Here is a 12280-nt window from a genome sequence, read left to right as displayed (position 1 = left end):
CAGTGGTTCGAGTGCTAGCCATGGATTTGGGAGACCCAGGTTCAATTTCCAGCCCTGCCACAAACTCCATGTGTGTGACCTTGGGAGAGTCATGCAGCCGCTATGTCTCAGTTCCTTATTGGGAAAATACTTTCCTACCTCACAGGGGTGTTGTGAGGATAAATACTCTATAGAGCATGAGGTGGTCAGACCCTATGGTAAAGGGGGCCACACAAATACCTAAAATAGACAGACTTCCTGCACTGAGACCTCTGTTAATTCTTCTTCCCGCCCCATCCTTTTGACATGGAAGGCAGAGAGGAACATGGAGCTCGGTTAGAGCAGAATACTCGCTGAACATCATTGAAATGACAGACAAGTAATAAGGATCTCTGGTTTAAATTACGATAATATCTGCTGTTCAGTATGCACTATGTAAATGACAATAAAGCAAGGCACACAGAATCTGTGCTTCATCTGATGAGGCCAACCGAGTAAGCACACGAAATACCATTTTTCCCCAGAGAAGAGAATAATTTATAATTAGGCAAAGCTTGCACGCACAAAGCAGCACTTGTTCTTAATATTCCAGGGAATACTCTACACAGAACACCTTTAGCAACCTACTCACCTGATGGGATAAAGAGCGTTTGTCCTTGCTTAACTGTGCATTTATAACATTTATCCACTTGGTCTGCAAAAAACATCTCACTGTGATTTGCTGCTGACTGCCAGCGTTCATACAGGGAAATGTTTGCAGAGGCCGGTTTGATGAGATAAAATATCTTTTCTCCCTGAATTGAAAAAAAAAATGCAGCTAGCAACAAACATCCAAACCAAATGAAACTGCAACAGAATGGCTGTTGGACTGCATATTTTAACACACTTTAAATAAGGTTTGCTAGACGATTTTGAATAGAATCCCAGTATAGTAACATGACAGAAAACGGAATCACATACAGTCTAAGAAGTTTTTTAAAAAAGGATCATGTGTTTATATACAAACATGTACAAAGTTCATTATTAGTAGATAATTGCTCAGACTTTGGGATCATATTAGTGACAGATGGAAAAGACCTACTGTATCAGAGTAACAGCAGAATAGAATAATACTAATAACATTTAAACTTTATAGAGAGATTTAAATTTAGAAAGTACTGCACAAACATTAACTAATTAATCCTTAAATTAGAGTGCTCTGAAAGAGAAGATTTAGACAATTTATATATTATGGGCCATATCCTTGGTGTAAACTGGCATAGCACCAATTAATGGCACTACACTGAGTTACAACAGTTGAGGACCTGGTTACACTTTACCTTAGCCAAAGAGCTCTGAAGTGTTTCATGATGGTCTAAGAATTAAATTGGTTATTAAATGGAAGTAAAATGTAACTCCTTACTTTCAGCACGTGGTACCAAGCCGATGCCCCTCCAGAGTCTATGTGAAAATCTGTGTAGCTGTCCTTCACACATATCAGGCAGTACTTGGTCACTTTTGGTTTTGCCAGCAGAGCATCATCAGGCCAATAATTCTCCACCCAAGACAGCTTTTTAACGATGTCTGGTGGTTCTACAAAACTGGACATTCTTAACAGAGAGGATAAAAAACCTTTTTAATAATGATCAAAAAAACCATCATGTACAGAAAGGAAAGGGCTGGATTCTGATCTTTTACATCAATCTGAATCTGGAGTAACTCCATACCTGTCAATGGAGTTATTCTGAATTTAGAGCAGAGTAATTAAGATCAGAACCTGATCTGGAATATTTCAGGCATAAGGAAACTATACTTTTACAATAAGCTGAAAAATGTTCACAAGCAGAAGTTGGCAGGATTTAAATCTCTTCATGAAACATGCTGATCCTTTACTGGCCTGTGGACTTATGCTGCTGGCATTATTAATGTTGTTTAATTTGCTCATGGTTTACAGTGTCAATATTGAGATGTTCAGGTTTAGTGACTGTATGGTGGCATACAGTAGGCATGTTACATTTTGATGTCACGGATAGGAGGAGTCCAGGTGGGCTGAGAAATTACTCCTTTTCTTGGCAAAGTGAGCTGGCCATTCTCAATACAATTAATGAGGGCTTGAGCCACTTCTGGTCTCAGTGATTTCTCAAAAACTTCAAATGAGGAGAAAGTGTTATTCAGGGAGATCATTCAAGCACATTCAATCACAAGTTGACATGAAGAACTGAAAAAGTGACTATGTAGTGCTCGAACTAAATTAACCTTTTACTTAAACCAGGTCAATACTTAGAACAAATATTTGTTTCTCCAACACAGGGCACTTTAAAATGTCACTTAAATGAGAGCATCTGAACATCAATCTAAAATTATATGCTCCCGTTTGACAGGCATATATCATTTATGCTCACCGCCAGAGCCTGATAACATTGTTCCAGTTAAAATGGCAGGGAAAGATGGAGTGTGAGATTCAATTAAAATGTCACGGTCTTTGTTAAGAAATAAAATATTTGGTAGTTGATGTCTAAATCAGCAGCATATGAGTGATGGCTCCAGCAATCCTGAGAATAAAAGACCTCCCATCATTGTTGTCTCCTAAAAGTGAAAAGCTGTAAAATCCCTATTGAAAATACTTATAATCATTGAACTCTGAAATTACTTCAGATTCTTTATGTGGAAACAAGCTTAAATCACTAAGGGTATGTCTCCACTACGAAATTAGGTCAAATTTATAGAAGTCGATTTTTTAGAAAGCAATTTTATACAGTCGATTGTGTGTGTCCCCACACTAATGCACTAAGCGCATTAAGTCGGCGGAGTGTGTCCACAGTACCGAGGTTAGCGTCGACTTTCAGAGCATTGCACTGTGGGTAGCTATCCCACAGTTCCCGCAGACTCCACCACCCTTTGGAATTCTGGGTTAAGCTCCCAATGCCTGATGGGGCAAAAACATTGTTACGGGTGGTTTTGGGTACGTCGTCAGTCGCCCCTCCCTCTGTGAAAGCAACAGCAGACAATCGTTTTGCACCTTTTTTCCATGCGGGTGCCATACTGCTTTCAGCAGACGGTGCATTAGGACTGCTAACCGTCATCGTCATCCACCGCTTCCGCTGCCACTATGCTCTCCTGATGCTATGAATCCACCTTGCAGGTCCTCTATATGACTGTCATCATCCACCGCTTCGCTGGCACTCTGCTCTCCTGGTGGTCTCGCAGGGCCGCTTCCGTTTCAACTCTGCTCGGCTGCCCTTGTCTCGCCATACCACGGCAAGCATGCAGCCCGCTCAGCTGTTGTGTCCTGGCAGCAGACAGTGCAGTAGGTCTGCAAAACTGGTCATCCAACCACTGCTTCCCCTGCAACTCTGCTCTCCTGCATACGCCATACCACGACAAGCATGGAGCCCGCTCAGATCACCGCAGCAGTTATGAGCATTGTAAACACATCACGCATTATCATGCAGTATATGCAGAACCAGAACCTGCAAAAGCAGGCGAGGAGGCGACGGCAGCGCGGTGATGAGAGGGATGAGGACATGGACACAGACTTCTCTCAAAGTACGGGCCCCGGTAATTTGGCCATCCTGGTGGCAACAGGGCAGGCTCATGCCATGGAATGCCGATTTTGGGCCCGGGAAACAAGAACAGACTGGTGGGATCACATAGTGTTGCAGGTCTGGGATGATTCCCAGTGGCTGCGAAACTTTCGCAAGCGTAAGGGCACTTCCACGGAACTTTGTGACTTGCTTTCCCCTGTCCTGAAGTGCAAGAATACCAAGATGAGAGCAACCCTCACAGTTCACAAGTGAGTGGCGATAGCCCTCTGGAAGCTTGCAACGCCAGACAGCTACCGGTCAGTCGGGAATCAATTTGGAGTGGGCAAATCTACTGTGGGGGCTGCTGTGATCCAAGTAGCCAATGCAATCACTGAGCTGCTGCTATCAAGGGTAGTGACTCTGGGAAACGTGCAGGTCACAGTGGATGGCTTTGCTGCAATGGGATTCCCTAACTGTGGTGGGGCGATAGACGGAACACATATCCCTATCTTGGGACCAAGGCAGCCAGTACATAAACCAAAAGGGGTACTTTTCAATGGTGCTGCAACCACTGGTGGATCACAAGGGACGTTTCACCAACATCAACGTGGGATGGCCAGGAAAGGTACATGACGCTTGCATCTTCAGGAACTCTGGTCTGTATGAACAGCTGCAGCAAGGAACTTACTTTCCAGACCAGAAAATAACCATTGGAGATGTTGAAATGCCTATAGTTATCCTTGGGGACCCAGCCTACCCCTTAATGCCATGGCTCATGAAGCCATACACAGGCACCCTGGACAGTAGCCAGGAGCTGTTCAACTATAGGCTGAGCAAGTGCAGAATGGTGGTAGAATGTGCATTTGGACGTTTAAAAGAGCGCTGGCGCAGTTTACTGACTTGGTTAGACCTCAGTGAAACCAATATTCCCATTGTTATTACTGCTTGCTGTGTGCTCCACAATATCTGTGAGAGTAAGGGGGAGATGTTTATGGCAGGGTGGGAAGTTGAGGCAAATGGCGTGGCCACTGATTACGTGCAGCCAGACACCAGGGTGGTTAGAAGAACATAGCAGAGCACTCTGTGCATCAGAGAAGCTTTGAAAACCAGTTTCATGGCTGACCAGGTCTACGGTGTGACAATTCTGTTTGTTTCTCCTCGATGAAAACCCGCCCCCTTGGTTCACTCTACTTCCCTGTAAGCCAACTGCCTTCCCCTCCCCCCTTCGATCACCACTTGCAGAGGCAATAAAGTCATTGTTGTTTCAGATTCATGCATTCTTTATTAATTCGTCACAGAAATGGGATAACTGCCAAGGCAGCCCAGGAGGGGTGGAGGAGGAGGGGAAGCACCGGGTGGGGTGGGGGAGGAGGTAAGGACAAGGCCACACTGCACTTCAAAACTTATTGAACGCCAGACTTCTGTTGCTTGGGCAGTCCTCTCGGGTGGAGTGGTTGGGTGCCCAGATGGCCCCCCCTCCACCACGTTCTTGGGCATCTGGGTGAGGAGGGCGGTTGGTTACACAGGGGCTGCAGTGGTGGTCTGTGCCTTTCCTGCACTTCAACCATACGCCGGAGCATATCAGTTTGATCCTCCAGTAGCCTCAGCATTGCATCCTGCCACCTCTCCTCTTGATCCCACCACCTGTCCTTGAGTTCATTTTGTGCTTTCCTGAACTCTGCCATTGTCTGCCTCCACACATTCTGCTGGGCTCTTTCAGTTTGGGTGGACTGCATGAGCTCAGAGAACATTTTATGGTGAGTGCGGTTTTTTCGCCTTCTTATCTGCACTAGCCTCTGGGACGGAGATGCTAGTCACAGCATTGAAATATTTGCAGCTGCGGGAGGAAAAAAAGGGAGAGTAAAACTGAAAAACACACCCTGGCCATTTAAAAGGAGGGGCTGATGTTTTCAGGTTAACGTGCAGCACAAACCCAATTAACACCCACACACACACCCAATTCTCTGGGATGATTGCTTCACCCCTCCCCTCGCCGCGTGGCTAACAGCAAGGATGATTTCTTTTCAGCCACAGGCAAACAGCCCACCAGGAACAGCCACCCCTGAATGTCCCCTTAATAAAATTCCCCTATTTCAACCAGGTGACCATGAATGATATCACTCTCCTGAGGATAACTCAGAGAGATAAAGAACGGATGTTGCTTGAATGCCAGCAAATACCGGGACCACACGCTGCCATGCTTTCTTATGCAATGATTCCAGACTACGTGCTACTGGCCTGCCATGGTAAAGTGCTGCCCTCTTCAGAAACCTTTTGCAAAGGCTTTGGGAGCACCTCCAGGACAGCTTCATTGAGATGTCCCTGGAGGATTTCTGCTCCATTCCCAGACACGTTAACAGACTTTTCCAGTAGCTGTACTGTCCGCGAATGCATCCCAAGTCTTCAGGGCAAATTAATCATTAAACACGCTTGCTTTTAAACCGTGTATTATATTTACAAAGGTACACTCACCAGAGGTGCTTCTCTGCATTCAAGTTCCGGGAACCTGGGTTGGGAGGGTACTGTCTCCAGGGTGATAAACAGTTCCTGGCTGTCGGGGAGAATGGTTTCTCCACTTGCCTGGTCTGCGCGATCTTCAACCTCCCCCTCCTCCTCATCTTCCTCGTCCCCAAAATCCTCATCCCTGTTGCATGAGACTCCCTTGCAGGAGTCCATGTACAGGTGTGGGGTAGTTGTAGGGGCACCCCCTAGAATGGCATGCAGCTCACCATAGAAGCAGCATGTTTGGGACTCTGACCCCGAGTGGGCGTTTGCCTCTTGGGTTTTTTGGTAGGCTTGCCTGAGCTCCTTAAGTTTCACGCGGCACTGCTGCAGGTACCTGTGATAGCCTCTGTCCTTCATGCCCTTGGAGATTTTTTCAAATATTTTGGCATTTCGTCTTTTGGAACGGAGTTCTGATTCGTCTCCCCACACAGCGATCAGATCCAGTACCTCCCGTTGGGTCCATGCTGGAGCTCTTTTGTGATTCTGGGACTCCATGGTCAGCTCTGCTGATGAGATCTGCACGGTCACCTGTGCTGATCAGCTTGCCACGCCAGCCAAACAGGAAATAAAATTCAAAAGTTCCCAGGGCTTTTCCTGTCTACCTGGCCAGTGCATCCAGGCCAAGAGTGCTGTCCAGAATGGTCACACGAGAGCACTGTGGGATAGCTCCCGAAGGACAATACCGTCGAATTGCGTCCACACTAATCCAAATTCGACCTGGCGATGTCGATTTCAGCGCTAATCCCCTCGTCGGGGAGGAGTACAGAAATCGATTTTAAGAACCCAATAAGTCGATAAAAATGGCTTCATTGTGTGGACGGGTGCAGGGTTAAATCAATCTAATGCTGCTAAATTCGACCTAAACTCGTAGTGTAAACCAGGGCTAAAACAATAAATACAAGAGAGCACAGGCAAGAAATCTCTGGATATTAAAAGAAATGAACGTGCAATTATCTTTCCACCTTTTTCTAGTCTGTGTTAATTATTGTTGTTTCTTTCTTTTCAGCAAGATGGAATGTTCTTCTAAAATCATAACTGTTTATTTTTCTGCTGGAGCTCATCACATTTTCTCTGTAGTGATGTGGTCTTTATAAAGGGTCCTTTTCCCTGGTGACATTTTCTTTATACATGTCTAGATTACCCAGAAGGAGTACAAGGCAAATCTAAAGGATTCATGTGGCTGCATAAGGTTCAGGATAACATAAATTCAACTCCCCCACTGAAGCTACTCCTGGGTATAATCTCACTCAAAGTCCTGAATATGGTTGTATAAACCAAAACACAGTAATTTGTACTTTCAGATATAGAGGGGACTGTTAAGAGCCTAAAACACAACATGAAACAGTGCAGAATGGGAGATTCCCCACCTCTGAGGTTTCTAAAACTGAAATTCATTCAAACACTAAATTTTGCAGCTAGCTTCAAATCAGTGCTGTAGCAGGGACACATATTCAGGGACAACTAAACACCTGTGTTCAAGTCAGTGTCACTGTCACATAAGGTCAACATCAGGATGGACCTGGAGTCAAAGAGATAACAGATTACCTGCAAACACTGAAGCAGAGGCATCCACACCCTCCACAAAATCCCCAGACTATATTCACTTTAACCCTGCTCTCATTAAACCCTGAACTAAATTAAACCAGAATAACTCCACTGTATATTTTTTAATCCGCGTGGAGTTGCACTGGATTTGTACCAGTATACTGAAATCAGAATCTGGTCCAGTGTCTACAGGTGCCTAGGATGGCTTTACCAAATATCTATCAAGGGCTTGCCTACTCACCATTTTAGTACTGTGCTCTTGGGGACACATACAAAAATATAATCAAGGAAAACAGACTGAGGGTAACATTTTCAGAAGTGCCAACATGACTAAGGAGTCCAAGTTCCACGGACTCTCAGGTGCTACGGATAATTTTATCTTACAGCAGATTTCAAAGACCATTCGCCCCTTTCTTTCTGGCTTTGTTAATTAAAAAAAAAAAAAAAAAAAAGCTTGAAAGTGCATTTTGCTTCTGCCAGGTTCAGTATTGTGGTGAGCTCAATTCAAGAGGCAAAAAGACTTCATCTCAACACTTTAGCAACAGTACAAGATCTTTATTTGCTCTCTCTTTTTTTGAAGTGAAGAATTCTCTGTGAGGATCCACATGGCTGATAGGTTGGGATGCACTATCACTAATCACTAATGTTGTTTATTAATTTTGCACTGATAATGTGCTTGGTGCTATACTCCACACAAAAACAGAGCCTTGTCCAGGAGAGATCTTACATTTGTAACTTTTCTCCAATTACAGTTTTTACATCACAGAAGATTCCTATTGTGTCAGAAACAAGCTTGGAAAACAAGACCTTCCCTCCCCACAACATCCCTTGAGAAGTTCATGTGGAGGACCTAGTTAATCTACACATCTCTCTGCAGTTTCATTATGCCTTTGCCTTATCTCTTCTTTTGTCCTCCTGCCAATATTTGACTTGTTTCATATAAGTATCCATGTCTACATGGGGAAAAATTTGGTATAACTGAAGGTGTGAATTTAAGATATCATTAGACCAGTATAATTCCCCAGGTCGTTTTCAGTTTAGTTCACGTCACTTGGGAAGGAGTTTAAAGTGACACTGAAAAAAAAGCCACTAGTATACCAGAAGAGTGTCCACATGGGGAGTTACAGCAGCATAACTGTATCTCATTGGTATAACAGGTCAAACTTTCCCCTGCTGACAAGCCCTAACTGACCACACAAGGGGCAAGGCAGTGGAGAATCAGACCCACTGTGAAATCAGTATGCTGAGGTCACAGCACCTCCAGCAGAGAAACCTGCAGGAGAGGCCAGAAGGGACTCAAAACTCCACTAGGCAAATCTCACAGAGCTTTTAGGACACCGTACTCTACAGGGGGAATGGTTCCACGGTCTGTGGAGTGGGCTGGTCAGTTATTCCCTCTTACCTTGTATCTGAAAATTCCAAGTTAGTTACATTGAGAACTCTTTTCCTGTTGGTACTGTAGTAGTAATCAACAAACTCCTTCAGCTTCATCTTGCAGTCTTTCTGTTTGGTGACATCAGTGACATCAACACTTCTTTCTGGTCCTAAGGAATTAATGCCAAGAGAAAATGGGAGTTTTAGATCACTAGGAATGAAGGACTGGACCCATTATGTACAATGAGTGGATGAAGTAAAGTTTCTAGAAGCACCTTAACTTTTGCATTTCCCAACTGTTTCATGTTTACCAGTGTAATCTTAAGGTTATATTAACAATAGCGTTTGTACTTATCTCCTCTGAGCTTTTCATTTTAAAAGATTTTATCTGAAAAAGATGAGTGTTAAGTTAGTTTTAATCTCTCTACTTATTTCATTGTGTAATTTCCACAGCAGCATAATCAAAATCCTATGGAAATCCACAGCGAAATAGCTCTGCAAAACCAACCCTATGCGATTAACTAACATTTATATTTTCTTAACATACAAGGATAATACAAGGATAATATAATACAAGGATAGTAGGGATATTATACAGCACAACTGATTTCCCAATTGTTTCTTATTCCTATTATTTTTCTAATAAATTTTCAAGTTGGCAAACTGAAATAAATGTTAGCTATCAACAAAGATCAGCCCCCTAATATTGCTCCCATTTCTAAAGTACAGTCATTTGGAGTAACAGGTGCACATAAAAGAGTCTTACTTTTTCTAGTTCATTTTGTTAAAACTACCCAAAAAATCCATCTTTTCCCCAAACACAGAAAACAAGTCACCAGAACCTTCATTCTGCATTTCATTTAAAAGAAATTGGACCTGATTCAGAACTCCCGTGATAACACTAACCAAGAGTAACGCGACAGAAGCTGGTGAAGCTGCACCAGGGTACAAATGGTGTAAGTGCGGGAAGAGTCAGGCCCAGGAGCTCTAACAATCCTTAATGAGTGCCCATTTTTAAGCCAACAAGTTAACATTTTCTCTATTCTGCTGTCCTGAAAAGCGACCCTACTGTCTTATATTTCAGTGGAGTTTAAATGTGTAGTCTTCATTTTCTCACCCAATGTCCCTGTTTATAGCTTTCACATTTTGGCAGATATAGAATAAATCAGTTCTTTAGTCACAACACGGCTTTTAGTGCCTAATGTCAGCACAGTAACAACTTGTCTGGCTCTTTAGTTTGCACAAATTACTTTCTCCTCTGCTGCTTCTTAAATAGACTCTTCTATGGCCTATGGAAAATCTTAGAAACAATGGGCTAAATTCCTCCCTGATATAACCCCATCAAAGCCAAATTACACTAATGTTACACCAGAAATTTGTTTTGTCCCATTCTCTATAGAAACCAGTTCCAGCTTGCACAGTCTGTATTGCTCTTCTCTTTGGCTGTTTATTAGAGAGCTTTTTGTATGTAGGGAGGGTGGATTGTTTTAGCTAGAGACTGGGGGAAAGCCAGCAGATGCTAAGGAGCACTCGGGTCAAACAATACAATCTGCTAAGGAAAGCAGATAGACAAGCAAAATTATGCTTCCAGTAGACTAGAGAGGATGGAAATTACAGTAAATTAAAGGCTATTTTAATACACTGTTGTTTGTGCAACTATCTCACTGCACACAACCGTTACAACGATGGACATGTTACAGGACGAGGGTATGAGGCTGTGGAGGGACAGCATACTCGGAGAAACACCGAGGGCTGGTAACAATATACATTAATACAGTAGTTGGCAGCTAACTGATTATAGTGGAGAAGGGGCAGATTTTGCCATATTTATAAGACAGGATGGAGCTGCAGAAACATGGCAGAGGAGAGGAGGGAAAGGAAGCAAGTGGGGTAGCAGAGGGACTGGGTGAGGTGGAAGGGCAGACAAGAGTCTGGAGGCAGATGGAGGAATGAGGGCTTTGAAGGCAAGGAGAACAAATTTTGCAGTGGTTACAGAGCTCCTTCAGGACGGCTCCAAGTGATCACTCTGAGGTGTGTGCTGAAGAGGTCTGAACAGGCTGGAGTCTGCAGAGAACTTGAGGAAGTCAACCAGATGATCGGGAAAGTGATACAGCAGGAGAGTATAACCAAAGTAATGCAAACGATCATTAGCAATAGAAACCACAAACGCCTAACAATACCTACTGCTATAAAGCTAAACTGAGCAAACTGGAATGCCTCGTATGGGCAGAGGACCTCAGTCTAGCTGTATGTCTGATACATGGTGAGATGGTAGAAGTCAGCTAGGACTAGGGCTGTCAAATGATTAAAAAAATTAATCGCCATTTTAATTGCACTGTTAAACAATAATACAATATTTAAATTCATTATAAATATTTTGGGTGTTTTCCTACAGTTTCAAATATATTGATTTCAAGTACAACACAGACTACAAAGTGTACACTGCTCACATTATGTTATTATTTTTATTACAAATATTTGCACTGTAAAAAAGATAAACAAAAGATAGTACAATCTACAAGTCAAAGCATGAAGGGGCATACGAATGTTTAATGTATCTGGCACGTGAATACCTTGAACACTGGCTACAACAGTGCCATACGAAAGCCTGTTCTCACTTTCAGATGACATCGTCAATAAGAAGTGGGCAGCATTATCTCCCGTAAATGTAAACAAACTTGTTTGTCTTAGCGATTGACTGAACAAGAAGTAGGACTGAATGGACTTATAGGCGCTAAAGTTTTACATTGTTTAGTTTTTGAGTGCAGTTATGTAAAACAATAATTCTACATTTGTAAATTGCACTTTCATGATAGAGATTGCACTACAGTACTTGCATTAGGTGAATTGAAAAATACTATTTCTTTTGTTTATTTTTTTACAGTGCAAATATTTGTAATAAAAATAATAATATAAAGTGAGCACTGTACACTTTGTATTCTGCATTGTAACTGAAATCACTATATTTGAAAATGTAGAAAAACATCCAAAAATATTTATAATAAATTTAAATTGGTATTGTTTAACAGTGCGATTAAAACTGCAATTAATCGCAATTCATTTTTTTAATCTAGTTATTTTGTTTTGAGTTAATCACGTGAGTTAACTGCGATTAATTGAAAGCCCTAGTTAGGACATGGTTTGGAGAACCAATTTCTCAACACCATGATGACTGCTTCTTGGAACAGAGTGCTCTGCAGTGCAACAGAAAAGCCTTGCTCTCACTCTCTCGAACACACAGGATTTGCCCACTAAACAATTGTGGTTTAACTAGTAATTAAAAGCTACCACTGTGTAATGAAGTTTGGGAGCCCTGCAGTATGAGGGATGACAGCAACATTTTACATTTGGCGCAGTTCTAATTTTAAGACAAA

The 12280-nt window shown here is 42.7% G+C and overlaps 2 protein-coding genes across 2 annotated transcripts in view; both read right to left on the bottom strand.

The window, feature by feature from the left end:
* PHF2 (PHD finger protein 2) overlaps positions 1-12280 on the bottom strand; it is a 142603-nt gene that overhangs the window by 44026 nt on the left and 86297 nt on the right. The window contains exons 5-7 of the mRNA XM_048858016.2: positions 8935-9076; positions 1382-1568; positions 611-773 (exon numbers count right to left, since the gene is read on the bottom strand). Of these exons, the coding sequence (XP_048713973.1) occupies positions 611-773; positions 1382-1568; positions 8935-9076 (492 nt within the window). The remainder of the gene's footprint in view (positions 1-610; positions 774-1381; positions 1569-8934; positions 9077-12280) is intronic.
* LOC125639997 (myb/SANT-like DNA-binding domain-containing protein 7) lies at positions 1583-7448 on the bottom strand. The gene is made up of 2 exons (XM_048858019.2): positions 5955-7448; positions 1583-5319 (listed from the first exon to the last, which is right to left on the bottom strand). Exons 1-2 carry the CDS (start codon positions 6480-6482, stop codon positions 5293-5295), a joined length of 555 nt encoding a protein of 184 aa, XP_048713976.2. The 5' UTR covers positions 6483-7448; the 3' UTR covers positions 1583-5292.

This window comes from Caretta caretta, chromosome 7 (genome assembly GCF_965140235.1).
Source record: "Caretta caretta isolate rCarCar2 chromosome 7, rCarCar1.hap1, whole genome shotgun sequence".
Classification (NCBI taxonomy): Eukaryota; Metazoa; Chordata; order Testudines; family Cheloniidae; genus Caretta; species Caretta caretta.
Note: the sequence above shows the minus strand (reverse complement) of the source record. Positions and strands in the feature narration are given on the sequence as shown.